The sequence below is a fragment of the Urocitellus parryii genome, chromosome 6 (assembly GCF_045843805.1).
Source record: "Urocitellus parryii isolate mUroPar1 chromosome 6, mUroPar1.hap1, whole genome shotgun sequence".
Classification (NCBI taxonomy): Eukaryota; Metazoa; Chordata; class Mammalia; order Rodentia; family Sciuridae; genus Urocitellus; species Urocitellus parryii.
Window position 1 is genome coordinate 68,229,949 of NC_135536.1, and position 27,073 is coordinate 68,257,021.

The following is a 27,073-nucleotide window of genomic DNA, read 5'->3' on the forward strand; positions in this document are numbered from 1 at the left end:
CTCAGTATTGACCTTTTGTGTGGTTTATGTATCAAAACATCTTGGTGTATTCTTTGTGATGTCTTTGGAGAAACAGAGCTCCTTCAGTCTAGATGAATTCATCCACATTTTATTTTATGGCTTGTGCTTTTTTAAAATCCTCTTCTATCCCTAACAGAATAAAGATATTTCCCTGCATATCATTTAAGAAGTCTGAGGTGTCCAGTGGCAGGGGATGGGAACAGGGCAGAAGGAGTCATGTTCAGTTACAAAGGTGGCAAGAAGCCCAGAAAATGGCCCAGGGGCAAGTCAAAGAGACAGAGGAGGAAGACAAGGATTTCAAGCAGAAACAAAAAAAGGAGCAGAAGGAATTTGGGGAGCCAAAATCAAAGGCTGCCAGGCAGATTAAAATTTGGCCAGGGGAGGTGGTGAACACCAGTAATCCTAGCAGCTCAGGAGGCAGAGGCAGGAGAATTGCAGATTTGAGGCCACCCTTAACAATTTAGCAAGACCCTGTCTTAAAATTTAAAAAGAAAGAAAGAAAGAAAAAAAAAGGAAAGAAAAAGAAAAAAATCATAAGAAGTAAGCTGTTTCTTGTGCCCGAGATGATGTAACTCTTCATTCCATTTCTATTTTAACATCTGGATTCCCTGGAGTGCACAGGATAGCCAAAAGTTAGACTGTTCAAGCACCACATTAGGGAGCCCAAAGTAGAAAAATGTTCATGCCTCTGGTTTTCAGGTTAAACCTGACTCCAGTAGAGCAGGCTCGGATTGCCTAGCACAGGCCTGAGGCAGCTTAGAAACTTTCAGCACTCTAGGAGAGCGAGGGATAATTGTTCTCCTTTCTAATGTGTGTTGGAGATGCTTTAGATCACTAATGCTCCAAAATCTAACTCAATGATTCTTTATGGACCACAACCTGATAGAGAGGAAATAAAATAAATATAAATAATAAAAACTAGACTCTAGGGGCTGGAATGGTGGTTCAGTGGTAGAGCACTTGCCTAGCATGTGTGAGGCACTGGGTTTGATTCTCAACACTGCATAAAAATAAATAAACAAAATAAAGGCCCACCAACATCTAAAACTACAGCAACAACAACAACAAAACTGGATTATAGTTGGGTGTGGTAGTGCACTCCTACTCTGGAGGCTGAGGTGCGATTGTTTGAGTTTAAAAGATTGGGGCCGTTGTGGCCCAGTGGTAGAGCACTTGCCTAGCATGTGTGAGGTACTGGGTTCAATCCTTAGCACCACATAGAAATAAATAAATAAAATAAAGGTATTGTGTTCATATACAACTAAAAATAATTAAAAAGAGAGAGAGAGAGAGAGAGAGAGAGAGAGAGAGAGAGAGAGAGAGAGATTGGGGCCAGCCGAAACAATACAATGAGACTCCGTCTTTATGCATATATCTATGTCTATATATACAAATACATATATATAGCTTCAGGTATACCTCTGTGGTACAGTACATGCTTAGCATGCACAAGGCCCTGGGTTCAATGCCCAGCACCATGCACACACACATATACAAATGCCAACAATACAAACATAATTAATGCATGTTTTTAAAATATTTTTTTAGTTGTCAATGAATCTTTATTTTTATTTATTTATTTATTTATATGTGGTGCTGAGAATCGAACCCATTGCCTCACACACACTAGGCAAGTGCTCTACCACTGAGCTACAACCCCAGACCCCAAATGATGCACATTTCACTCCAAAATGATACTATGAAAAAGAATCATAAACTAGGGAAGCTCTTAAGGACATGCCACTTAAAGATATACCAGCTCAGCATATTGATTATTTTAAGCTGAAGATGTGTGAGAAACAGCTGATAAAGAAAGGGCAATCTGGCCTGACCTTTTCTACCAAAAGTTGGCCATAAAATGTCCCATGAGAAAATGGTCTGTCTGTGCTAGAACACTCCGAGTCTAAGAACTGCGCCAAAATGATCTGTACAAACTTACTAAAATATCCCTATCTTCCAGGAGTTTTCTCTCCCACCTGAATATATTTCCTAGTGACTTCCAATTTACTGCCCCTAGCCAAAACCCCTTTATCTTGTCATTTGTCACCAATTTATTGTTTACCTAAAAGGTAAAAAAAATTTCTGTGCTGCATTTTTTTTTTCATTCTCTTGTGAAGATCCCCATGTGCGTGTAAAAATTATTAAAACTTGGGCACTTCTGTTGGTGAGTGTCTTGTCACATTAATTCTTAGATGCAGTTGGAGATCCCAAGAAGGAGAGGAGATTTATTTTCCTCTCCAACAATTCCTATAGAGTGGGACCATATAACAATGACCTTTTTTGTGTGTCTGAGTTTTCTAATTAAAACCACACCACTTAAGATAGTCTGTTGCCGGGTACAGGGGTGTATGCCTATAATTGCAGGGACTCCAGAGGCTGAGGCAGGTGGACTGCAAAGTTCAAGGACAGTCTCAGCAATTTAGCAAGACTTTGTCTGAAGATAAAAATAAAAATGTGGCTGTGGTCAAGCACACCTGGGTTCAATCCCCAGTACCAAAAAAAATAAAAAAATAAAAATACACCATGAACAAGTTGGTTTCATTCCAGGGATGCAAGATTGGTTTAATATATGCAAACCAATAAATGTAATATACCACTTAAATGGAATCAAGAATAAAGCTGGGATCAGTGGTACACACCTGTAAACCCAGCGGCTGAGAGGCTGAGACAGAAGGATCATGAGTTCAAAACCAGCCTCAGCAAAAGTAAAGTGCTAACCAACTCTGTGAGAGACCCTGTATCTAAGTAAAATACAAATAGGGCTGGAGATGTGGCTCAGTGGTTGCATGTCCCTTGAGTTCTATCCCCAGTACCAGAAGAAGAGGAAGAAGAGGAGGAGGAGGAGGAGAAGGAGGAGGAGGAGGAGGAGAAGGAGGAGGAAAAATCTCATAATCATTAAGGCAGCTGAGGTGGGGCATGTCTATAATCCCAGCAATTAAGGAGACTGAGGCAAGAAAATCAAAAGTTTGAGGCAGACTTCTACAATTTTGGGGGCAAGACCTTGTCTCAAAAGAAAACAAAAAAAGCTCTAGGGATGCAGCTCAGTGATTAAACACCCCTGCATTCAATCCTCAATACTGCAAAGAAAGAAAACCAAACTTTAAAAATTACACAATCATCTTAATATATGCAGAAGAAACTTCAATATAAACTCAACGTTGGGCTGGGGCTATAGCTCAGTTGGTGGAGAGCTTGCCTAGCATGCACGAGGCCCTGGGTTCAACCCCAGCACCAAAAAAAAAAAAAAAAAAAAAAAAACCCTAAAACAAAATCTCAATATCACTTAATGATAAAGACCCTGAATAAATAAATTAGGTGAATAAGGGTCATACCTCAATATAATAAAGGTTATGTACAACTAGCCCATAGTCTATGTCATACTGAATAGGGAAAAATTGAAAGCATTTCCTTAAAACCAGGAATTGTCACTGAAAGCTTGGTCCTTGTCCTCCATCCCAATCCAATAATAAGAACATGGTTTTGAGAAAAAGGGGGGAAAAAAAGTTTTTATTGTTTTGCTAGTAAAGGAGACACACAGGGACTTCTGTCCCAGAGGCTGTGATTCTGCCCATCAGGTAGAACAGAATTTTTTTGTTTGTTGTTGTTGTTGTTGTTTTGTTTTTTATGCCAGAGATTGAAGGGGGGGGTGTCAACCACTGAGCCACATCCCCAGCCCTTTTTATTTTTATTTATTATTTAGTTGTAGATGGACACAATACCTTTATTTTTATGTGGTGCTGAGGCTCGAACCTAATGCTTCACACATGTAGGCAAGCGCTCTACCACTGAGCCACAGCACCAGCCCCCTTTTCATTTTTCATTTTGAGACAAGGTCTCAATAAGTTGCTTAGGGTCTCACTAAATTGCTGAGGCTGGCTTTGAACTTTCAATCTGATCCTCCTGCCTCAGCCTCCTGAGCTGCTGAGATTACAGGTGTGCATCACCCAGGGAAACAGGGTTTTTGTTTTTTGTTTTTCTTAATACTAGGGTTTGAACTCAGGAGTACTTGACCACTGAGCCACATCCCCAGCTCTACTTTGTATTTTATTTAGATTCAGGGTCTCACTGAGTTGCTTAGTGCCTTGTCTTTGCTGAATTTGTGATTCTCCTGTTGTCTCCTGAGCCACTGGGATTACAGGCATATGCCACTGTGCCCTGTGAAACGGGGTATTTAAAGAGATGATTAAAAGCCTACATTCCACATGGTCTCAGTTGTAATTCCCTTGTTAATGTGGAAGATAGTCAATTCTGAGATCTTCTGGCACGGTCTGCAAAGTCTAAATTGCTTTGTTCCTATAGTGGGTGTGTGCTCAAGAACATATAACTCTGCCAAGAATGGGGAAGAAAGGTAATCTTGTTTCCCCTGAGATCAGTGAGAAGGAGGAAGAGAAGAAGAGAAAGAAACTCGCCTTTTAAAAATAAGTCCCAGTGGCAGAGCAGCAAGGGCTGTGCTCAAAGCATAAGATGGACCACTGTTACGTCCTCATTCAATATAGTACTGGAAACTTTGGCCAGAGCAATCAGCAAGTGGAAGAGATAAAAGGATGCAAATAGAAAAGGTAAAGTTATCCCTGTTTACTGATAACATGATTCCATACCTAGAAAACCCTAACAGGGTTTTTTGGTTTTTTTTTCTTAGTTGTAGTTGTGCACAATACCTTTATTTTATTTACTTATTTTTATGTGGTGCTGAGGATCGAACCCAGCACCTTGCACATGTTAAACAAGTGTTCTACTGCTGAGCCACAACCCCAGTCCCCCTAAAAAGTTTTTTAAAATTCAGCAAAGTAGCAGGATGCAAAATCAATATATAAAAATTGGTAGGTTTTCTATATAAATAAACTTGATGAGAAAGAAATCAGGAAAACAATCCCCTTCAAAATAGCCTCAAAACAAAACAAAACAAACAACAACAACAACTAAAAACAAATGCAGAACAAAAATCACCTATATACTAGATCCCTATGTCTCCTTCAGAACAAAAACACAGGAAAACACTTTGAGATACTGGTACAAGCAACAATTTTTCTCTTTCTTTTCTGGGACCAGGGGTTGAACCCAGGGGCACTCAGCTAGGAGCCTCATCCCCAGCTGTTTCTTATTTTTTATTTAGAGACAAGATCTTGTTAAATTGCTTAGAGCTCTTTAAATTGCTGAGTTGGCTTTGAACTTGCAATCCTCCTGCCTCAGCCTCCTTAGCTGCTGGGATTACAGGTGTGCATCACCACAGCTGGCAATAATTTCTTGAATAGGACTCCAATAGCTCAAGATACAGTAGCAAGAATTGACAAATGTGATTACATCAAATTTTTTAAAAAGTTTTCTGCATAGCAAAAGAAACAATAGTGAAGAGACATCCTACAGAATGGGGAAAAAATATTTGCCAGCTATTCATCTGACAGAGGATTAATATCCAGAATATATAAAAAACTCAAAAAATTTAACACCAAAAAGTAATCCAATCAATAAATGGGCAAATGATCTGAAGAGATGCTGAAATTTCAGTCCTTATTCCTGATATCAATCCAATATTAAAGACATAGTTTGGGAAAAAAGGAAAAAGTTTTATTGCTTTGCTAGCAAAGGAGAAACATAGGGGACTCCTGTCCGAGAGGCTGTGATTCTGACCATCAGAGGGAAGAAAGGGCTTTGACCCAGGGGTGCTTAACTACTGAGCTATATTCCCACTCATTTTTTTTTTAATTTATAGTTATAAATGGACAGAATGCCTTGGTTTTTATTTTTATATGGTGCTAAGGATCGAACCCAGTGTTTCACACATGTTAGGAAAGTGCTCTGTCACTGAGCTACAGCCTCAGTGCCCCCTCCTCATCCATTTTTTGCATTTTATTTACAGTTTCTCCCAGAGTTGCTTAGGGACTTGCTAAATTGCTGAGGCTGGCTTTGAACTGACGATCCTCCTGCCTCAGCTTATTGAGCTGCTGGGATGACAGGTCTGCGCCACCATGCTGGCAGACAGGGCTTTTAAAAGAGGTAATTCAGGGCTGGGGTTGTGGCTCAGTGGCAGAGCGCTTGCCTAGCATGTATGAGGCACTGGGTTTAATCTTCAGCACCACATAAAAATAAATAAACATCGGGCTGGGGATGTGGCTCAAGTGGTAGCGCGCTCGCCTGGCATGCGTGCGGCCCAGGTTCGATCCTCAGCACCACATACCAACAAAGATGTTGTGTCCGCCAAGAACTAAAAAATAAATATTAAAAAATCTCTCACTCTCTCTTTAAAAAAATAAATAAATAAATAAATAAACAAAATAAAGACAATGTGTCCATCTATAACTAAAAAATATTTTTTTAAAAAAAGAAGTGATTCAAAGGTTACATTCCAGGTGTGTCCTGTGTGTGCAGGTGGTGTGGGGGTGGTGGGGTGTTGTAATTCACTTCGTGATTTGAGAGATAGTGGCAACATCCCTGAAGTCTGAACTAATTTATTCCTGTAGTGTATGTTTGCTCAAGGATAGACTACTCATTTTAGGATGGAAAGAAGAGTAATCTTGTTTCTCCCCAAGCTAGGGAAGGGAAGAGGGCAAAAATAAAAGTAAATAAATAAATAAAGCTTAACTATTCAAAGCAGGAAGTGGACCACTGTTACAATACTTCTCAAAAGAAATATAAATAGGGGCTGGGGTTGTAGCTCTGTGCTAGAGCATTTGCCTAGCATGTGTAAGGCACTGGGTTCAATTCTCAGCACCACATACAACTAAGTAAAATAAAGGTCCATTGACAATGAGAGAGAGAGAGAGAGAGAGAGAGAGAGAGAGAGAGAAAGGAAGGAAGGAAGGAAGGAAGGAAGGAAGGAAGGAAGGAAGGAAGGAAGGAAGGAAGGAAGATGAATGGCCAATAAATACATGAAAGGTGCTAAACATCTTTAGCTGTCAGGGAAATGCAAATCCAAATTCTATCTCACCTCAGTCAGAACAGCTATTATCAAGAAAATGAAAAATAGCAAATGCTGGTAAGAATGGGAAAGTGTGGGGGAGGAACCCTTACACATCATTGGTGATAATGTCAGTTATGTAAATTAGTTGAGCATAGAAAACAGTTTGGAGGTTTCTCAACAACCTAAAAATAGAATTATCATATGAGCCAGCTGTGGGACTCCTGGGTATATTCTTGAAGAAGTCCCAAGTCAGCATATAAAAGACATGCCTGTACCCCCAAGTTTATAGAGTCACTCTTCACAATAACCTTTAGGAATCCTCCTAGCTGCCCATCAACAGATGAATGGATAAACAATATGTGGCATCTATACACATCTGCCGCAGTCTGGCTGGGCACAATTCAGGAACCACTTGTCAAAAGAAACTAACTTTATTTTTAGAACTACAAACGCCAAGCAAAACAGCTCCTCAGGAAAAAAAAAAAAACCTCAGAGCCCAACTGCCACCACCGGCTTCCACAAGCCTCTCACCCACACAAAACCTCACCACCTCCCACAATCCTCCTGCTCTTGAGGCCGATTGGCTGGGTCACGTGGGCGAAGCCAAAGAAGTCCCCCAATGAGCAGCTCCGTGGTCTGAAAGGGCAGGGAAACAGCCCAACGAACATCACTGCAGAGGAGCCAATCAGCTAGATGTTGCTGGGGCCGCTGTGAGCCAATCATCAGCCGGCAGCTGGAAGTTTGCTGGGGCCCCTTTGGCTGTGGCTCTCAACACACATCTATTATTTTTATAATAGAAAAATAATTTTGTCATTTGCAGGAAAATTGATGGAACCAGAAAGCATCATATTAAGTGAAGTGAGAGACTCAGAAAGGCAAGTGTTGCATGTTTTCTCTCCTATGTGGAATTTAGGGGGAAATAAAGAGCACATGAAAGTAGAAGGGGTTACCTTTAGGAAAGAGAAAAGGCATGAAGGGCAGGGGAGGGCGGATACCATACATGAAAGAATGGTACATGTATGTATGAAAAAGTCAAAATGAAACCATTGTTATTATTATTATTATTATTATTATTATTGGTGGAGCTGGGGATTGAATCCAGGGCCTTATGCATGCAAGGCAACCACTCTACCAACTGAGCTATATCCCCAGCTCCCCCCCCCTTATTATTTTTTTAACAACTCTTTTTTATTTTTAGGGGTGGGTCCTGGGGATTGAACCCAGAACACTTTTAACACTGAGCCATATCCGCAATCCTTTTATTTTTTATTTTTATTTTGAGACAGGGTTTCAGTAAATTGCTTAGAGTCTCACCTAAGTTGCTGAGGCTAGCCTCAAACTTGTGATCCTTCTGCCTCAGCCTCCTGAGTCACTGGGATTACAGGTGTGCGCCACCGCACCAATTGAAACCTATTATTTTGTATAATCAATAATTGCTAATAATTATAATATCGATACTTTAAAAAGAATAAGTGTTCCAATGAGCTGAGCTATAAAGTTTGGTTTTATAAACAGAAAAATGCTGGAGAAAGCAGAAAAAAAGAATTAAAAGTGGATAGGTCATTTCACCGTGAGACATAACAATAGAAAAATAGCTGATTAGTTAGCATGGGGTTATTTCAAGATTTTTTTTTTTTTGTATAGTATTAAGAAAAGGGAACTTCAAACTAGGTGAGGTGGCTTACACCTATAATCTCAGCAACTCAGGAGGCTGAGGCAGGAAGATCACAAATTCAAGGTCAGCCTGGGCAGCTTAGTTACACTCTGACTCAAAACAAACAAACAAAATAAATAAAAAGGACTGAGAATATAGCTCAGTGATAGAGCACCCTTGAGTACAAACACTAATTCCAAAAAAGAAAAAGGAACTTCGTTATTACGCTAATTAAAATTGGCCTGGGGGGAGGGGTAAGTGTTGCCCTAAGAATGCTCATCATTCTTTTGTTCTTAATGGGATCTGTTCTTGGAGAGGATGGGGTTGGGTGAAGCTTAACCTTATGTCTTTGTCAATAAACTCTCATTTACACACATACACACAAGATAACAACTACAAAAAAAAACTGACCTTTTTATGAATTTTGGCTATTATCTCTCTGCTGATTTTTGGACAAGTCAGTTTATAACTTATTTTCAGTTTTGTCATATGGAACTTCTGCATGGGTGACTCCATTTTGACCTGAAGTCTCCTCTGTTGGGGCCTAGTGTAGGAGCTTACTCCTAAACAATTCCCTCTTTCTTTTTTCTTTTTTTTAAATATTATTCTAGTTGTAGTTGGACACAATGCCTTTATTTTATTTATTTTTATGTGGTGCTGAGGATCAAACCCAGGGCCTTCCTTGCACGTGCTAGACGAGTGCTCTACCGCTGAGCCACAACCCCAGCCCCAAGAATGCCCTCTTATAATGTGATTTAACAAGCATGTGTCCAAGCACACATTCAATCCATTTCCATTAATATACTTAAAAACTGTTCAGGAGTGTCATTTCTCCATAGAATAGATATTTATCCATCTGTATATACAAATGTTTTCCCTCTGTTAATGGAGATTTTTGACTTATATCGAGGATGGACTACTTAAAGAATGTAAGGGAGCTGGGGATGAAACCCAGTACTTGTCTAACATTTCAAGGCCCTAGGCTCAACCCCAGTACTGCAAATCAAAACAAACAAAAACAAAACTCACCATTTTCTAGCCTCAAATCGAGGAAATCTAAGGTTGCTTCACTTGTTATCCTGAATTAGTAACTTTAGAACTACAGTTTTCAACACTGTGGTGCATATCTATAATTCCAGCAACTGGCAGTCCAAGGATCTCAAGTTCAAGGACAGCCTCAGTAATTTAACCAGACCCTTAGCAATCTAAAAAATAAAATAAAATAAAAAAATAAAGAGGACTGGGGATGTTACTCAGTTGTCCCAGGTACAAAAATGGTTCGATCCCTCAGTTCAATCCCGAATACAAAAATGAACAAGAAAAAAAAAAAAAAAACTACAGAAGGTCCTGACTTAATGATGATTTCATTTGTGATTTTTTGGACTTTATTATCATGCTAATGCCAGATACATTCAGTAGAAACCGTACTCGGTATTTTGAAATTTGATCTTTTCCTGGGTTAGCAATATGTGATTCAATATTTATGGAAATGCTAGGCGGGAGCAGTGGACTGCAGCTTCCAGTCAGCCACAAAATCACAATGGTGGAAATTAATCCCCACTGCAGGAGTTAAGCTATGATATTTTGTAGGTTAGGTGGATTTAATGTACATTTGACTTATGCCACCCCCCACCAACACCTCTGGGTACAAGGGATTGAACCCAGGGTGCTCTACCACTGAATTATACTCCAGCCCCTTTTTTTGTTTTGAGACACAATCTCGATAAATTGCCATATAGGTGTGGCCCACCATGTCTGGCTGACTTACAACATTTTCAGTTTATGAAATTGTAAATTGTATTGTGCATTGAGACAACCCCATGGAAGTCCAAGAGACTCTACAGTGGTTTGAAGCTCATTTGCTTTGCCTAAGGTCTTCCATGCACAGTCTACTTTCCCACAACAATTTTAGCATACCACATCCATTTCCATTCTTAGTGACTAGCCCAGGGCATTATTACTCTAATGAGAACAGTTTTGAAAAGAACAGAATGACCATGTTCCAAATTAATTTAAAAATATTAGTCTTGTCCTATTACTGCATGTTGTATGTTAGATTACAGGATTAAACTTATGAGTTGGATAGAAATGCAAATAAGCTTGCCCTTGACATCCAAGAAGACAAGGATTTTTATTCCTTAATAGGAATCTGAGTATTAAGTAAGGCCTCTCTATTTTATTTTATTTGACATTGCAAGTGAAGAAATCCTTTCACCAGTTGGTATTCCTACCAAGGAACCACACTTGCTCACATGACTTAGATAAGACTCACACTTGCTCACATGACTTAGATAAGACTTCCTTATTTACCCAGGAAAATGCTAGAGGCAGACTCCAAATTCCCATTCCTTGGCTCATGCATGACTCGCTGAACTGTTTTGTCTCTTGATCAAAAGGAACAAAAATGCTTACTAGCTGAAATTTGGTTGAGTTTCTTTCCTTTACCCAGGACTCTGAACTAGGGCCCACTCTTTACCAGAGGCAGGATAGAACCTTCCTTAAGTCTGCTCCCTGCACATACGCTGGCTTCAGGGTAAAACCTTATCTGTTCTACTACAAGGTCACATCACCCCTTTATTCCATTTCCTCATACCTGGTACTCCTTAGCCTCTTTCATTCCATTCTCTAATAGAAAAATATTTTTGTTGAGAGCTTGTAAGTCTTATGGTCATAGCATCTCTCTATGGATGGTCTTCCTTCCCCACTATAATTATCCCCTTGGATTTTTTTTTTTTTTTTGATGGCTTGCTTATTTGTTTTGATTGAGGTTGAACCTAGGGGCCTTTTCTACTATGCTATATCCCAGTTCCTTTTATTTTGAGACAGGGGCTTGCTAACTTGCTGAGTTCTGTTAAATTGCCAAGGCTTGCCTTGAACTTGCAATTTTCTTGCCTAAGCCTCTGGAGTTGCTGGCATCACAAGTGCATGCCAAAGTGCTTAGCTGGATTTATTTTTTTATTCTTATTTTTTATTTGTTTTTTTATTTGAGAGTCTATCTTTGTATATGGACTCTGTGTGTGTGTGTATGTGTGTTTGTGTGTGTGTGTGTGGTGCTAGGGGTTGAACTTAGGGCCTCATGCATGCTACACAAGCACCGTACTATGAACTACATCCCCAGCCCTGCATACTGTTGAACCCGCACTGAAAAGAAACCACCGAACCCAATTTTAAACCAAATTAAAGCAAGCTCTTATTGTGTACACAAGAGGGCTGACCAGCGACTGCCTCACCTGAAAGCCCGGCCAGAGAAAAGCATCTGATCTAAGCGCAGGGAGGTTTTTATAGCACAAAAAGTTACAAAGGCAGGTGTCTTGGGGACTTACAGCTAACAGGGTTCTGGTAAGCGTAATACAAAGGCAGATAGCAGATTAATGATCTACATGGCTTAATAGTGAGTAAGTTCAGATTCCAACATCAGAATTCATGAGGCACTGCTGAGGTTTCAGGGACAGTTGTTATCTGGTCAAGGAGAGCCAGAGCATGGGGTGGAGTTCAGAGCATGGGCAGGAATTCCAAACAAGTTTAAACATCAGAGTGTGGTTAGGCCAAATAGAAATCTTAGTATTTTATAGTAAAACAGAAATGAACTTTTCATGACTTTGTGACAAGATGGCTCCCAATCAAAATGGAATTAGGCTGGGTTCATCATATATGTCATCTTTTAAACAGATTTTACATTATTTCTTTTTATTTTTCTTTCTTTTATATTTTTTGGTACTGGGGATTGAACCCAGGGATGCCCTTTTTATTTTGAGATGGGATCTGGCTAAGTTGCTCAGGGTCTCCCTAAATTGCTGAAGCTGGCCTCAAACTTTTTATTTAGTCCTGTGAGTTGTTGGGATTTACAGCCAAGTGCCACAGTGGCCAGATTAATGAAGTAATAAATTACTCCAATACAACCATTTTTCCTTCTTTTTTTTTTTTTTGGAACTGGGGATTCAACCCAGAGGCACTTTAACACTAAGTCACATCCAATCCTTTTTGAGGCAGGATCTCACTAAATTGCTGACTTAGGGCAATTTAGTGAGACAGGATCTCACTAAATTGCTGACTTAGGGCAATTTAGTGAGATCTTGGGGTCTTGAACTTGTGATCCTCCTGCCTTGGCCTCCCAAATCACTGAGATTATAGGCATGCACCACCATGCCAGGGTGTTCTTTTCTTTTCAACTGTTGTCAAAAAAGCAAGTACAGCTGAGCGCGGTGGCACGCACCTATAATTGCAGTGGCTTGGGAGGCTGAGATAGGAGGATTGCGAGTTCAAAGCCAGCCTCAGACAGCGAGGTGCTAAGCAACTCAGTGAGACCCTGGCTCTAAATAAAATACAAAATAGGGTATGTGGCTCAGTGGTCAAGTGCCTCTGAATTCAATCCCCTGCATCAAAATAAAATAAAATAAAAAGCAAGTGCAATTCCTTCTCCATAGCTTTTAAGTTTTTTCACAATAAGGTTTAACTTTACCTCTTCCTCCCATGAACTAATGCAGCGATTTTTTTTCCTTTTTTTAATTGGTGCATTTTAATTGTACATAATGGCAGAATTCATTGTTACATATATGTATGCACATACAATATAACAATATAATTTGGTCAATCCTATTCTCTAGTATCTTTCTACTGTTTTTAAAATTTGCCTAACAATTTACTTTTTTATTTTTTCTTTTCGTACTAGGGACTGAACCCAGCGACACTTTACCACTGAACCGCATCTCCAGTCCTTTTTATTTTTTGAGACTGAGTCTTGTTATGTTGCTGAGGCTGTCCTCAAATTTATGATCCTCCTGCTTCTGCCTCCCAAGTCACTGGAATTAACGGTGTGCACCACTGAGCCCAGGTACAACAATTTAATTTAAACATCTTTATGGATTTTATTTTCAATTCTAGAATCAGACAACACTTCACTCCGTAAAATAGAGTAAGTGTTCTGATCAACTGAGCAGAAAAGGATTTTATAGACAAAGAAAGTTAGAAAAAAGCAGAAACAAAGAATGAAAAGTGGATTGATAATTTCAAAACTACTTTTCTTGTAAGATAAGGTGGAGACAAAATAAGAGGAAAATAACTGGCTGACAGGTTACTTTGGGTTACATTTTTTTGTGTGTGTAAGAAATAAGGTATAGGGAACTTTATTATCATGCCATTTGAAACTGGTCTGGATGAGAAATTTGGCTTTCTCTCTCATTTCTCTTGGTGTCCTGGATGGTCAGATAAACAGCTTAGTTATGGTTTGGTGAGGTGCAGCTTTAGCAATGGGTGATTCCATTTTGATTTCCAGACTGGTTGTCTGGGTCTAGTGCAGAGGCCTAGTCCAGACAATGGCCACCTGTGGTTTTATTCAATGCCTAGTCTTGCTCATTCTCTTTTGCTGTGCCTCAAATTGTTTTCCTTGTAAAATTTCCCCCTCTGAATTTCTATCCAACACAAATGCTAAAAATACTATTCCTTTCTTGTTTGGGAAATAATCCCTCCTGTTATTATTTCCCTGGCATTGTTTCTGCACCTCTATTAAAACATTTAACAGGCTGGGTTTGCAATTCTCCCACCTCAGCCTCCCAAGTTACTGGGATTACAGGTGTGTATCAGCAGGCTTGGCTTCCCATACAGTTTTTAAATCTCCCCTTCAAGATTATAGTTATTTTTTAAATATTTATTTTTTAGTTTTAGGTGGACACAATGTCTTTATTTTGTTTTTATGTGGTGCTGAGAATCAAACCCCGTGCCTCATGCAGGCTAGGCAAGCCACTACCACTTGAACCACGTCTCCAGCCCTTAAATTTTTTGAAGGCAATACAGTGTCTTATTCCTGTATATCCTCTCTTGACTTCAATATGATGTGTTTTTTTTTGCATTTGGTAAGCACTCAATAATTGTTTAATTAAAATGAGTGGAAAACTATTTTGTTTCTTTTTTGCCTCCATCTAACATTTTACATAGCATATATTTATTATACGTTAATGACCAATTAAACACAATTTGAAAGTTCAGGACTCAGAATGCCAATTGAATGTTATTTTCCATGAGGAATTATAATTATAATTAATTAGAATTTCCTAAACAGTGTGATAATAAAACAGTAGCAAAGAGCCATTTTAGGAGTACTTGTGCCAGGTGTAGTGGCACACAGCTGTAATCCCAGCAATCTGGGAGGCGAGGTAGGAGGATCACAAGTTCAAGGCCAGCCTCAGCAGTTTAGTGAGGCCCTTAGCAAGATAGTGAGTCACTGTCTTAAAAAATAAAAAGGGCTGGGGATGTAGCTCAGTGGGTTCAATGCTTCCTAGTACCTAAAAAAAAAAAAAAAAAGGTTCTTAGGAGGTAACAGCATAATGCATAGTGCATAGCTGGGTGCAGTGGCGCACCCCTGTAATCAATCCCAGGTGCTAGGGAGGCTGAGACAAGATAATTGCAAGTTCAAATCCAGCTTCAGCTACAGTGAGGCGCTAAGCAACTTAGTGAGACCCTATATTTAAATAAAATACAAAATGGGGCTGGGGATGTAGCTCAGAGGTTGAGTGCCCCTGAGTTCAATCCCAGTACATGCCACCCCCCTAAAAAAAAGGTACAAATTCTGACTTTTGGTGCCTTGGGTCCTGGCTCTAGAACTTACTAGCTCTGAAACCTTGAATATATTTTTTAATGATTCTGTACCTCAGTTTTTCACATGTGGGTTGAGGGTGAAAGAAAACCTACCTTAACAGTTGTGCAGATTGAATTAGTTGAATTGAATTTCTAAGACACATCAAATAAATACATGTTACATAACAAGATTCAATAAATGTAACCATTATTAAAACTGGTTATCCAACAAGAGAAATTTTCACTTTCTTATTGTGTTCAAGTGATAGTTTAAGTGAAATAATTCTAAAGAATTTATTACTAAACAATTACGGGACACACTGGTTTGACCAGAAACTTTGGTCTCTCTAGAAAGTGAGGCCTCCTCAAAGATTTGTACCAGGGGCTGGGGATGTAGTTCAGTGGTACAGTACCTAAGGCCCTTGGTTGGATTTCCAGGACCACCAGAAAAGAAAAGAAAAAAAGATAGAAAAAGAAAAAATTTGTATAAGGACTAAAAAGAGAATGATCTCTTAAAATTCATAGTTGCCCTTGCAAAGAGCCACAGCCCAAAAATCAGGTTCATGAAAGTTTTAATCCTTTGGATTTTGGTATCTTTTTTTCAGTGCTGGGGAGCAAACCTAGGGTCTCGAGCATGTTGGACAGCACTGTTATATCCTCTGCCAGGTTTCAATTTCTTTGGGGGAGATCTATAGGAATTATTTACTTATTTATTGCAGTACTGGGAATTGAATTCAGGGCCTTTTTTTTAAAGAGAATTTTTTTAATATTTTATTTTTTTAGTTATCAGCAGACACAACATCTTTGTTTGTATGTGGTGCTGAGGATCGAACCTGGGCCACATGCATGCCAGGCAAGAGCGCTACCACTTGAGCCACATCCCCAGCCCCGAATTCAGGGCCTTGAACATTTTGGGCAAGTGTTCTACCTCTGAAATATATCTCCAACCTTTTTTTTTTATCATTTTTTAAAAAATATCTTTTAGTTGTTGATGAAACTTTTTTATTTATGTATGGTGCTGAGGTTCAAACCCAGTGCCTTACACATGCTAGGCAAGTGCTCTACTACTGAGCCACAACCCCAGCCCCCTTTTGAATTTTTTAAAAATTTGAGGCAAGATCTCGTTAATTTGTCCAGGCTGGTCTTAAACTTGCAATCCATCTGTCTCAGCCTCCCAAGTAGCTAGGATTACAGCCATCTCATCCAGCAGCAATAAATTTTTGAAGTTCAAGCATTTGTATTTATTAATTCATTCAGTTATTGAATAAACATTTTTGTGGTAGTTGCTAGGGATATAGAAATTAAGGATTCTGTTCCTGTCTTCAACTAACTCATGGTCTCTAACTCAGGTGAGAAGTGGAAGGTAATGAATGCAAGACAGAGAGACTGGGGATGTAGCTCGCTAGTAGGGCCCAGAATGCACAGACACACAGGCATAAGAAAACATGAAATATTCAGGGAACAATATTTCAGAATTATTTAACATGGAGTGAAAATAACTGGATGCAGGACAGTGGTTAAGAGAGGGAGGCAGGATGGGGACGCTGCACAGGAGACCTTAATAGCACCTGCCTTCTCGCACTGCTTGGGGGCACATAGCTCAATGGTAGAGCTGGTACCAGAAGAAAAAAAAAAATTCTATTTGAGACAGGTTCTCTCTAAATTGTCTGGGCTGGCCTTGAAATTGGACTCCTGCCTCAGCCTTCCAAGTAGCCCAGATTACAGGTGTGCACCCACAGGCCCGTCTCTTTGCTTGTCTGAAGTGAATTGGGGTTAGGATTGTGGCAGTAGATTAAGAAAGAACGGGTGGGAGAATTCAGAGAAGGAAAACTCAGAAGATAACACTAATTTGGGAGGACTGCAGAAGGACAGCACTCTCAATGATTATATGAACATAGCATTTTGAAAATAGGATCTGTGTCTTATTATTGGTTTATCTCCAAGAACCTAACACAGTTACCAGGTGAATAAATTAAAGTACTCTCTGTAAATGAGAAAGTTAAGAAGATGGCCTGTAGGGCTGGGGATGTGGCTCAAGTAGTAGCGCACTCGCCTGGCATTCGTGCGGCCAAAGATGTTGTGTCCACCGAGAACTAAGAAAAAATAAATAAATATTAAAAGAATTCTCTCTTTAAAAAAAAAAAAAAAGAAGAAGATGGCCTGTAATCCTCTTCCAGCTCTACCGTCCTATTAATCCATTTCTTTTATTTTTTTGTGGTTACTAGAGATTGCACCAAGGGCTGTGGGCACTGTTACATCCTCAATCTTTTTTCTTTCTTTCTTTTCATTTCTTTTTTTCCTTTTCTTTTCTTTCTTTTTTTTTTTTTTTTTTTTGTGTGTGTGTGTATGTACTGTGGTACTAGGGATTTAACTGAGGTGTGCTCTACCACTGAGCCATACCCCCAAACCCCTTTATTAAATTTTTATTTTGAGACAGAGTCTTACTAAATTGCCAGGCTGGCTTCCAATTTATAATCCTCCTGCTTCAACCTCCGGAGTAGCTGGGATTAGTGGTATGCACCACTAGACTTGTGAGTTCAAATGAAACAGCTGAATTTTTCCTAGTTCCAAACTCTCTTTCAAATATATCCTCTTCCTTCTGTCTTCTGGAACCATTGTCCTGAATCAGGCATTCTTTCTTCTCACCTGATTACTTCACTCACCTAATTATTTACCTGGCTTTCAGTCTCTGGCAATTCATCTTTGATTTCCTTCCCAGTTTTTTTTTGTTTGTTTGTTTCCTTTTGGTAACAGGGATTGAACCCAGCGGTGCTTTGCCACTGAGCTACATCCCCAGCCTTTTAAATTTTTTTTTAATTTTGAGACAGGGTCTCACTAAGTCAGGCTGGTCTTGAACTTGCAATCCTCCTGCTTCAGTGTCCTAGGCTTACAGCTGTGTACCACTGCACCAGGCTCCAGTTACCTTTTTTTTTTCCTTCTTCCAATTGTCTTTCTAAATCACAGTTCTGATGGGATTTCTCCCTAGCTTAAAAGTCTTTTTGGACTCCCACTACCTACAAAATGAACTCCCTAGCTTGGCAGTCAAAGCTTTCCAACGTAGTTTCATCACCCCCTTTCTAACCTGTTTCCCAATTACCTGTCCTACTTTGATTTCTAAGTGTGTGTGTGTTTTTTTAACCAAATATATTTTTGCACATTTCTATCCCGTCTTTGTTCATTTTCTCTTCCTAAAATGGACTTCTTCGCCTATTCGTATCTTTCTCTTTAATTACAAACAAGCTCAATAGGATCACCTCTTAACACCTTTCTTATTTTATTTTTTGGTACTGGGGATCGAACCCAGGGCTGCTTAACCATGGAGCCACAACCCCAGCCCTTTTTATTTTGACACAGGGTCTGGGTAAATTGCTTACAGCCTCACTAAATTGCTGAGGCTGGCCTTGAATTTGAGATCCTCCTGGGATTACAGACATAGGACACTGCCCAGGCTTTAGCACCTTTCTTGTTGTCCCTGATCATACTTGTTCTGTTTTTGCCCCAGCAAATGCTGTTTGTCTCTATTTTACATCTGAGCTGTACTCCAGAGGTGGTCTTGTCCATCTCTTCTTTATATTGTAAGCAACTTGAGAATCAGGATGATGATTTCTCTTTCTCTGGCCACAGCCCAGCAACTGGAGTAGGAGGAAGAAAGTAACATTCCCTGGGAAATGAAAATATTTCTAATGAAGTAAAGGCGTGGGACATTTTCCAGCCAGTTTCTTGGAAGTGGTTTGAATTTTTAAATTATAGACATTGACCTTGCCTGAAATAATTTCCTGGAATTAGATTTCAGAGAGCTTAGAATAAAATCTATTCTATTTAGAAGTCAAGTTTGTAACATATCTTATCAAACTCAAAATTCACATACTGTATTCACCCATTAATTATATTTCTTCTGTGCTAACGTCATAGCTATTATAATTTATTACAAGGATATTTTACATGTAAGTTAAGAATACCTGTGCTCCCTTAATATATACCCAAATATTTGATAAATGACACAATATTTTGAATTTGGGCAATTAGGTTTTCTTTTGCAGACCACAACTGTTAATTTTACCAGTTATACATCCTGGGTTTGTCCTGATATCACCATCTAATCTTGCCACTGCTGGTCAATTGGCACGTGGCTTTCCTGACATCAACCTTCTGAGACAGCTCTGTAATTACTTGCTAATGACTTGAGTCGAACGATTCCGGGAGCATGGTGGTTATTTCGCCTCCATTCATCATCCACCATTTGATTCAGTGCCAACAGGATGTCCGGCTGCTTGGTCACCAGCACTGCCAAAGATGGCATCAGGATCGTGGCCTCTCTAAGCCAATGTCTGGCAGAGGGAAGCCGGGAACACCAGCCTGCAGGGAAGGAGGGCTGAAGATGGAGAAGGGGGACCCGCCCCGCCCGCAGAACGCCGCGACGCCTGGTGGTGGGTACTAGGGGAACCTCACAGCTGCAGCCGGCTGAGCCGAGCTGCCCGCCTGGACGCACGCTGCGCTCGGGCGGACCCGCCAGGCCCGGCACGCTCCCGGAGCGCGGCAGGGGGCGGGGCGCGGCGCGCGCGCGCGCGCCCGGAGGCCGCGGGAGGTGGAGGAGCGCGCGCAGCGAGGGAGGGGCGCGTGGCGGCCGCTGAGGCCTGTGGCGCCGTCACCGGCAGACTCCAGCGCGTCGAGCAAGGCGCTGCTGCCGCTGGCTGGGCGCGCGGAGACGGTTCGCAGCGCTGGGGCTCGGCTCGCCCTCCAGGTCCCGTTATCATGTCGCTGAGGCAGCACCTAGCCCAGCTGGCTGCCTGTCTGCAGGAGCCGCAGAAAGTGGCCCGTTTCCAGCGTCTGTGCGGGGTGGAGGCGCCGCCGAGCCGCTCAGCCGACCGGAGGGAGGATGAGAAGCTGGAAGCGCCGCTCGCTGGAGATCCCCGGCGGCGAGGGCGGCAGTCAGGGGCGACCGAGGGCCCCCAGCCTCCCGGGAGCGACCGCAATCAGTGCTCAGTCAAGCCGGACGGCAGCGGCGCCCCCAACGGCGTGCGGAACGGGCTGGCGGCCGAGCTGGGCCCGACCTCGTCGCAGCGCGCGGGCTCCTTGCGACGCAACTCGCTGACGGGCGAGGAGGGCGAGCTGGCCCGCGTGAGCAACTGGCCGCTCTACTACCTGTTCTGCTTCGGCACGGAGTTGGGCAACGAACTCTTTTACATCATGTTCTTCCCTTTCTGGATCTGGAACCTGGACCCCCTGGTGGGTCGCAGGCTGGTGATCATCTGGGTGCTGGTCATGTACCTGGGCCAGTGCACCAAAGACATCATCCGCTGGCCGCGACCCTCCTCGCCGCCCGTGGTCAAGTTGGAGGTCTTCTACAACTCCGAGTACAGCATGCCCTCCACCCACGCCATGTCTGGCACCGCCATCCCCATTGCTATGGTCCTCCTCACCTATGGCCGCTGGCAGGTAAGCCTCTCTCTGCTCGCCCCGCTCAGCCTCGGGGGCGTCAAAGAACTCTATGCTCTTTACAGCTGTTTTAATTTGGCCATTTCCCTCCCAAACTTCTTTTTGCATAGGTTTTCACAGTACCGGTAAAGAGGCCCTTTTTCCGTTAAAAAAAAAAAGTGTTGGGGGGAAACCTAGAAGACTTAGCCAGTTAAATTACATTTTAATCGCATACTTTTCACGCAAAGTGTAAATATTACATTTTTCATGCAGTCATATATTATCATCGGACTTTGGCTGAGTATTCAAATTGTTTTAATTCTTGGGATGCATCGTGGAAGTGGATTTTCTTAATTGATCACTTAGTAACTGAGACCCAATTTCACTGTAATATATGGTGACTTACCCCAAACTGATTCTGCTTCCGACACAGGTAAAAAGTCGTTCGCTCTCTTGTGAGATGGTGTTTACAAAACCGTGGTATAGTTCCGAAACAAACATGCTCATGCTAGTTCCAAGCAATAAAGTAACACATTTTAAACGAGAGCGGCTATTTATGGAAGTTAATGGAGCAGTCTGAGTTCTGTTTTTAAGGGATGTGGTTGCTAATTTGCTGATAGACAGCGTTTAATTACCTTCTGGCTCACTGATCTGTAGAATCAAGTTTGTGAGCTGTTACAGTACTATTGTCACGTTAACTGTAAAAATACATGTTTTAAAAGTTATTCTTGAAGCTAGGGTTCTCAGACTAATGGGTTTGTAAAAATGGTGAATATGACAGTAGGGTCAGACTGAGAGCCAGGGATGAGTTTTTAATCATTTTTATCTTGCCTACTTCCTTTGACCTACCAGTTTTGAATTCTTTAAGGTCCATAAATGTTATTGGTTTAAAAACTAGTTAGCTTTTATATAGAAGAAATATTTGTTCTTCAATTACTGGGCTTGTTTTTATCCGTCTTAAATTATATGATTTGTTAGTCTTGCAGACCAGTCCCTGAAGAATAAAGCAGAGGTCTGGGGTTGGCGGCTTAGTGGTAGAGCGCTTGCCTAGCCTGTGTGAGGCACTGGGCTCGATTCTCAGCACCACATACATATAAATAAAATAAAGGTCCATCAACAACTAAAAAAAAAAAAATTTTAAAAAGGATAAAGCACATAATTATGAAGAATCTAAGGAAGCAGATTTCCTGCATTTTTTAAAATGCACAAGATCGTCTTACATTGAGAAATAACACATTCTATGTAAAACTCCAGTATAATAAGCTATAATAAGCTTATTTAGCCTCCATGCAACTTCAGTATAGGTAAAATCTTGTCCCCATGGATAGCTCTGTATAGTGTTTCTCTTATTGGAACATACAGAATATGTGATGTGGGTATTAAGAATGGCAGATTTATTTGGGCTGGGGTTGTGGCTCAGGGGTAAAGAGCTTGCTTAGCATGTATGAGGCACTGGGTTCCATCCTCAGCACCACATAAAAATAAATAAATAAAGTTATAAAAACAAAAAAGAATTAGGAGGGAATAGTACCATACAAAGTTTCTTCCTATGTAACCAAAGGGAATACACAGTGACATTCAGTTTATAAACCAGTGCTGCCTGTTTTGCACAGTAGATAAATACCTCAAAATTTTCATTTAATCTGAATATTTCAGAATTTAAGATTGTCAGTGAATTGTATTTAGTGTGATATTTACTGACTAGATGATAAAATGTCTCTTATTTTCACAAGACTCTCAGCATTCTAAGGTTGGGAGGCCTTTTGTAATGTCTCCTCAGTGAGTAGTTTTGTCATATGCTATTAATATTAGCAATTGAAGTAAGAGAAAATAGCTGTTTTTGCTCTCCATTTATTAAGGACACATGCTAACAGGAAGTCTGAAAATACTACTTCTGAATTGTTTATGGGCTGTAGATAGCATTTTAGGATTATTTGAACTATTAGAACAAGTTTACATTATAGATTTTGAACAACCTAGTATATATAATTCAGTGTTTGGGGAATTTTGTAAATACGGTTTTTAGAAATTTGAGCTAACAAAAATGTTAAGAATCACCTACTCTTAAACATGTCCTTTTACAGATGTGGAAAGTGACTAATCACATCAGAATTAATCTTGTAATGGTTTGTTTGTTTATTTTTTGTCACTGGTAATTGAAGCTAGGAGTGCTTTATCACTAAGCCATATCCTTAGCCTTTTTTATTTTTCATTTTGAGATAGATCTTTCTAAATTGCTGAGGCTGATTTTGAATTTGCCAGCCTCCTGCCTCAGCTCCAGTCACTGGGATTACAGGCATACGCTACTGTACCAGCTAATCTTATAATGGTTTAAATTTCGTATTTTATGTATCTTTCCTCTAAATTTGAGTAAACTCCTAAATTTGTATAATTGTTTTGGGGGAAAAATCCCTTACATAAAAGTTCTTTCTTTACAAATGTTTGACTATAATAATTCAGTATAAAAATCAAAATGACTTTTTTTTGTTGCCTTTTAATTTTTCCTTGAATCCTTTTTATGTATTTCAAACAAAAGTTATCTTCGTTTGCTCAAATTGTTTTCTATCAGTATTGTACTGCATTGTAGGCTGCTATTTCCAGAGTGGATTAAAAAAAGAGAGAGAGAGACACTGGGAGAAGAATTAAAGAATGAAAACCTGGTGTTTTTCTCATTAGCATCAGTTTTGGTAGAGAGTCTTGTCCATTTATATGACCCAAATGCTTGCTTGGAATAGGTCTGGACTTCTTTATATGTCTGTGATGCTGAAATGCCTCTCAACTGAATTAGCTCATGTACCTTTCTTTTGGCTGGGCATGACTACTTCACTTACCCTTCTTGAAATTTGCTCAAGATTCATCTCATATATGGAGTCTTAAATTAATCCTTTGTGTTTCATTATTCTTCTTTTGTTCTTTTTTATTTTTAAAAATCTTTATTTTGTTATTTATTTATGCTCTTAATTTATTCTTAAAGTGACAGTATACAAAAACAAATTAGCAGAAGTACAGATTTCTACAATTTACTCCCAGAGGTTGTGATCCATTACATAAATGAGGAAAATTCAGGAACTGGAGTAAGTTCCCCAAAGATTAATATGAGCTCCTTAGAATATATTTTATATTTCTCCAAAATAATCTTTTCTTAAAAAGATTGCTGTCTCAGCCTCTTTGCAATTCCAGTCTTCAAGTCTTTGTAAGGTATATTGGAATAGTATAGCTACAAGCAGTTGCTTGAAGGCCTTTTTTGAGGGCTGGAAATGGAGCTCAAGAAGAGCCCTGGTGCCACATGTAAAAGGCAGATGGGTTTGATCCCCAGCATTGGAAAATAAACAAACAAACAAAAAAACCCAAAACAAAAAACCTTATCTATCTTTTATGATGACATGAAATAGAAAACAATATGGCATTCCCATGAGGATTAAATAACTTAAGGTCCATTGGCCAATATAATTATTATTGCTCTCATTTTATTTGGAAGTTTTTGTAGCTTGAACTGGGAGAAAATTAAGAAATAAGGAGGGGCTGGGGTTGTAGCTCAGTGGTAGAGCGCTTGCCTGAGGCACTAGGTTCCATCCTTAGCACCACATAAGAATAAATAAATAAATAAATAAATAAATAAATAAATAAATAAATAAATAAAGTTATTGTGTTCATCTACAACTAAAAAATATTTTAAAAAAAGAAATATGGAACATCTTATATAAAGAACATAATCCTATTTTTAAAAATCTAAAATAAATGAAGCAATTTCTTTTGCATTTATGTTTGCATTTTTTTAAATTTTATTTTTTAGTTGCAGTTGGACACAATTTTATTTTATGTGCAGGGTGAGCACTCTACAGCTGAGTCACAACCCCAGCCCTGCATGTTTTTTTCAGAAATAATTTGTTGTTATTGTTGTTATGCCCTTGGGCATGCTAAGCAAGAGCTCTACCACTAAGCTACACTACCATCCCCAAATTCTTAATTTTTAAATAATATGGCATAAAACAGGTTCTAAGTATATACTTGCTTTAATAATATTTTAGTTGAAGTTTATCTTAAAGTATACTTTTTCTAATAATAATAGGTACATGTTATTATTAATAATTATTTATTTTAAAAATATTTTTTAGTTGTCAATGGTCCTTTATTTTATTTATTTACATGTGGTGCTCAGAATCAAACCCAGTGCCTCACACATATAGGTAAGCACTCTCCCACCAAACCACAACTCCAGCCCCTTATGAATATTTATTAAGGACTTACTGTGGATGAGACATTGTTTGAAATATCCATTACCTCATTTAACTTATTTTTGTAATATTCCAGTTTAGTCCTGTTATTAACTCAAGTTTATGGATGAGGTACCAAGGACTTTATGTAATTAAAAATTAACACAGGTAATAATGGCAGAGGCTGGATTGAAATGTAGACACTTTGAGTCAAGGTCTTACACAGAAAACTCATTTCAAGTCATGCTCTGTGTATAATTTTTATAGTGTCTTTGTAAAAATAAATGCTATTTTTGAAATAACAATTAGGCTCTTAAAAAACAAGAACAGCTTTGTATGCCTTGAAAAGATAACTTGTGTTTGTATATGTACATACATATGGAGTATCCACAAATATTTGTGTGTCATTTTGTTTTTGTTTTGAGATGGGGGTCTTACTGTTTTGCCCAGGTTGGTCTCAAATTGGTGGGCTCAAGAGATCCTCCCTCTTCAGCCTCCCAAGTAGGATTACAGGTGCAGGCTACTGTACCTGGCTTCAAATATTTGTGCCTTAAATGTGTTAAATGTTGACTTCTCACCTGCCTTCCCTCTATTTACCTAGTATAAATAAAAAATTCAATAAATATCTGTAATCCTAGCAATTAAGGAGGATGGCAAGTTCCAGACCAGCCTTAGCATCTTAGTGGGACCCTCAGCAACGTAAAGAGACACTGTCTCAAATAGAAAGGACTGGGGATGTGGCTCATTGGTAAAGTAGCCATGGGTTCAATCCCCAGTACAAAAAAAAAAAAAAAAAAATTAACAGAGCTTTGGAAAAGAAAAGCATATAAGATGTTCTATCAAAATACAAGTTTATTGGTTGTGGCCCAGTGGTAGAGCGCTTGGCTAGCACATTGGAGGTACTGGGTTTAATCCTCAGCACCACATAAAAATAAATAAAGGCATTGTGTCCATCTACAACTAAATAAATTTGTTAACAAAAAAGTTTATTGTACATGACAGAGGAAGATATCTGTGGGGTCAGTAAACAACAAAGGGAAGAAAAGCAAGAAATAAGGGCCAAAGAAGTGGGTCACAAATAACAAAGACCAAAAGAATCTCCAGGAGACAGGGAAGGGTGCATGTGTGAATATGTGACAACAGATTCCATCAATATGTACAACTGTGAAGCACCAATAAAAAAGGTGGGAAAAAAAGAGCTAAGGAAAATGGATTACTGTGATAATTCTGGGAAGAAACAATTTATTAAATATTGTCAATACAATATTATGGTAGTTTTTAACCTAGCATAACACTTGTATTGGAATTTCACATTTTCATGATTTTATAAATGCTTATTACAAATTCTTGGTTTAAGATTAATTGCAGTTCCTATTTAAATAAGTAATACATTGATTGTAGAAAATTCTAAATTTACATAAAAATATGAAGAAGAGAGTACAATTCCCTTTTCTTTGTCCCAGTTACTAGGAGTTCTTTTCTACAGAATTTATTGTATTTTTCTTGTTTAGCTTTCCAGAGATAGTCTTTACTTTTATAGATGTATATTTATATATTTCATTTTTCAAACAAATGGTAACATACTCTATTGTTCTGGCTCTTGATCTTTTTTTTTTTTAACTTAGAGATATATTGTGAGAAGTTGGGAATGTAGCTCAGTGTAGAACACTTGACTGGCAAGGACGAGGCCCTGGGTTCAATTCTCAGTACACAAAAGTGAAATAAAATAATACACACACACACACACATACACAACGATTTTTCTTTTTTTTTTTTTTTTTATTGGTCGTTCATAACATTACATAGTTCTTAATACATCATATTACACGGTTTGATTCAAGTGGATTATGAACTCCCGCTTTTATCCCGTATACAAATTGCTGTATCACATCAGTTTCCCTTCCATTGATTGACATATTGCCTTTCTAGTGTCTGATGTATTCTGCTGTCTGTCCTATTGTCTACTATCCCCCCTCCCCTCCCCTCCCCTCCCCTCCCCTCCCCTTTTCTCTCTCTACCCCTTCTACTGTAAATCATGTCTTCCATTTGTATTCTCTTGACTTACCCCTCCTTACCTCTTATATGACATTTTGTATAACCCTGAGGATCGCCTTCCATTTCCATGCAATTTCCCTTCTCACTCCCTTTCCCTCCCACCTCTCATCCCTGTTTACTGTAAATATTCTTCTCAAGCTCTTCATCCCTACCCTGTCCTTGTTTACACCCCTTATATCAAAGGAGTCATTTGGTATTTGTTTTTTAAAGATTGACTAGCTTCACTTAGCATAATCTGCTCTAATG

At 39.5% G+C, this 27,073-nt stretch overlaps 1 protein-coding gene across 1 annotated transcript in view; it reads left to right on the forward strand.

Annotated features, from left to right (window-relative positions):
• Nucleotides 1–19,743: 19,743 nt before the first annotated feature.
• Nucleotides 19,744–27,073, forward strand: part of Sgpp1 (sphingosine-1-phosphate phosphatase 1) — a 33,815-nt gene continuing 26,485 nt past the window's right edge. The window contains exon 1 of the mRNA XM_026385141.2: nucleotides 19,744–20,579. Within this exon, the coding sequence (XP_026240926.2) occupies nucleotides 19,896–20,579 (684 nt within the window). The 5' untranslated portion in view covers nucleotides 19,744–19,895. The remainder of the gene's footprint in view (nucleotides 20,580–27,073) is intronic.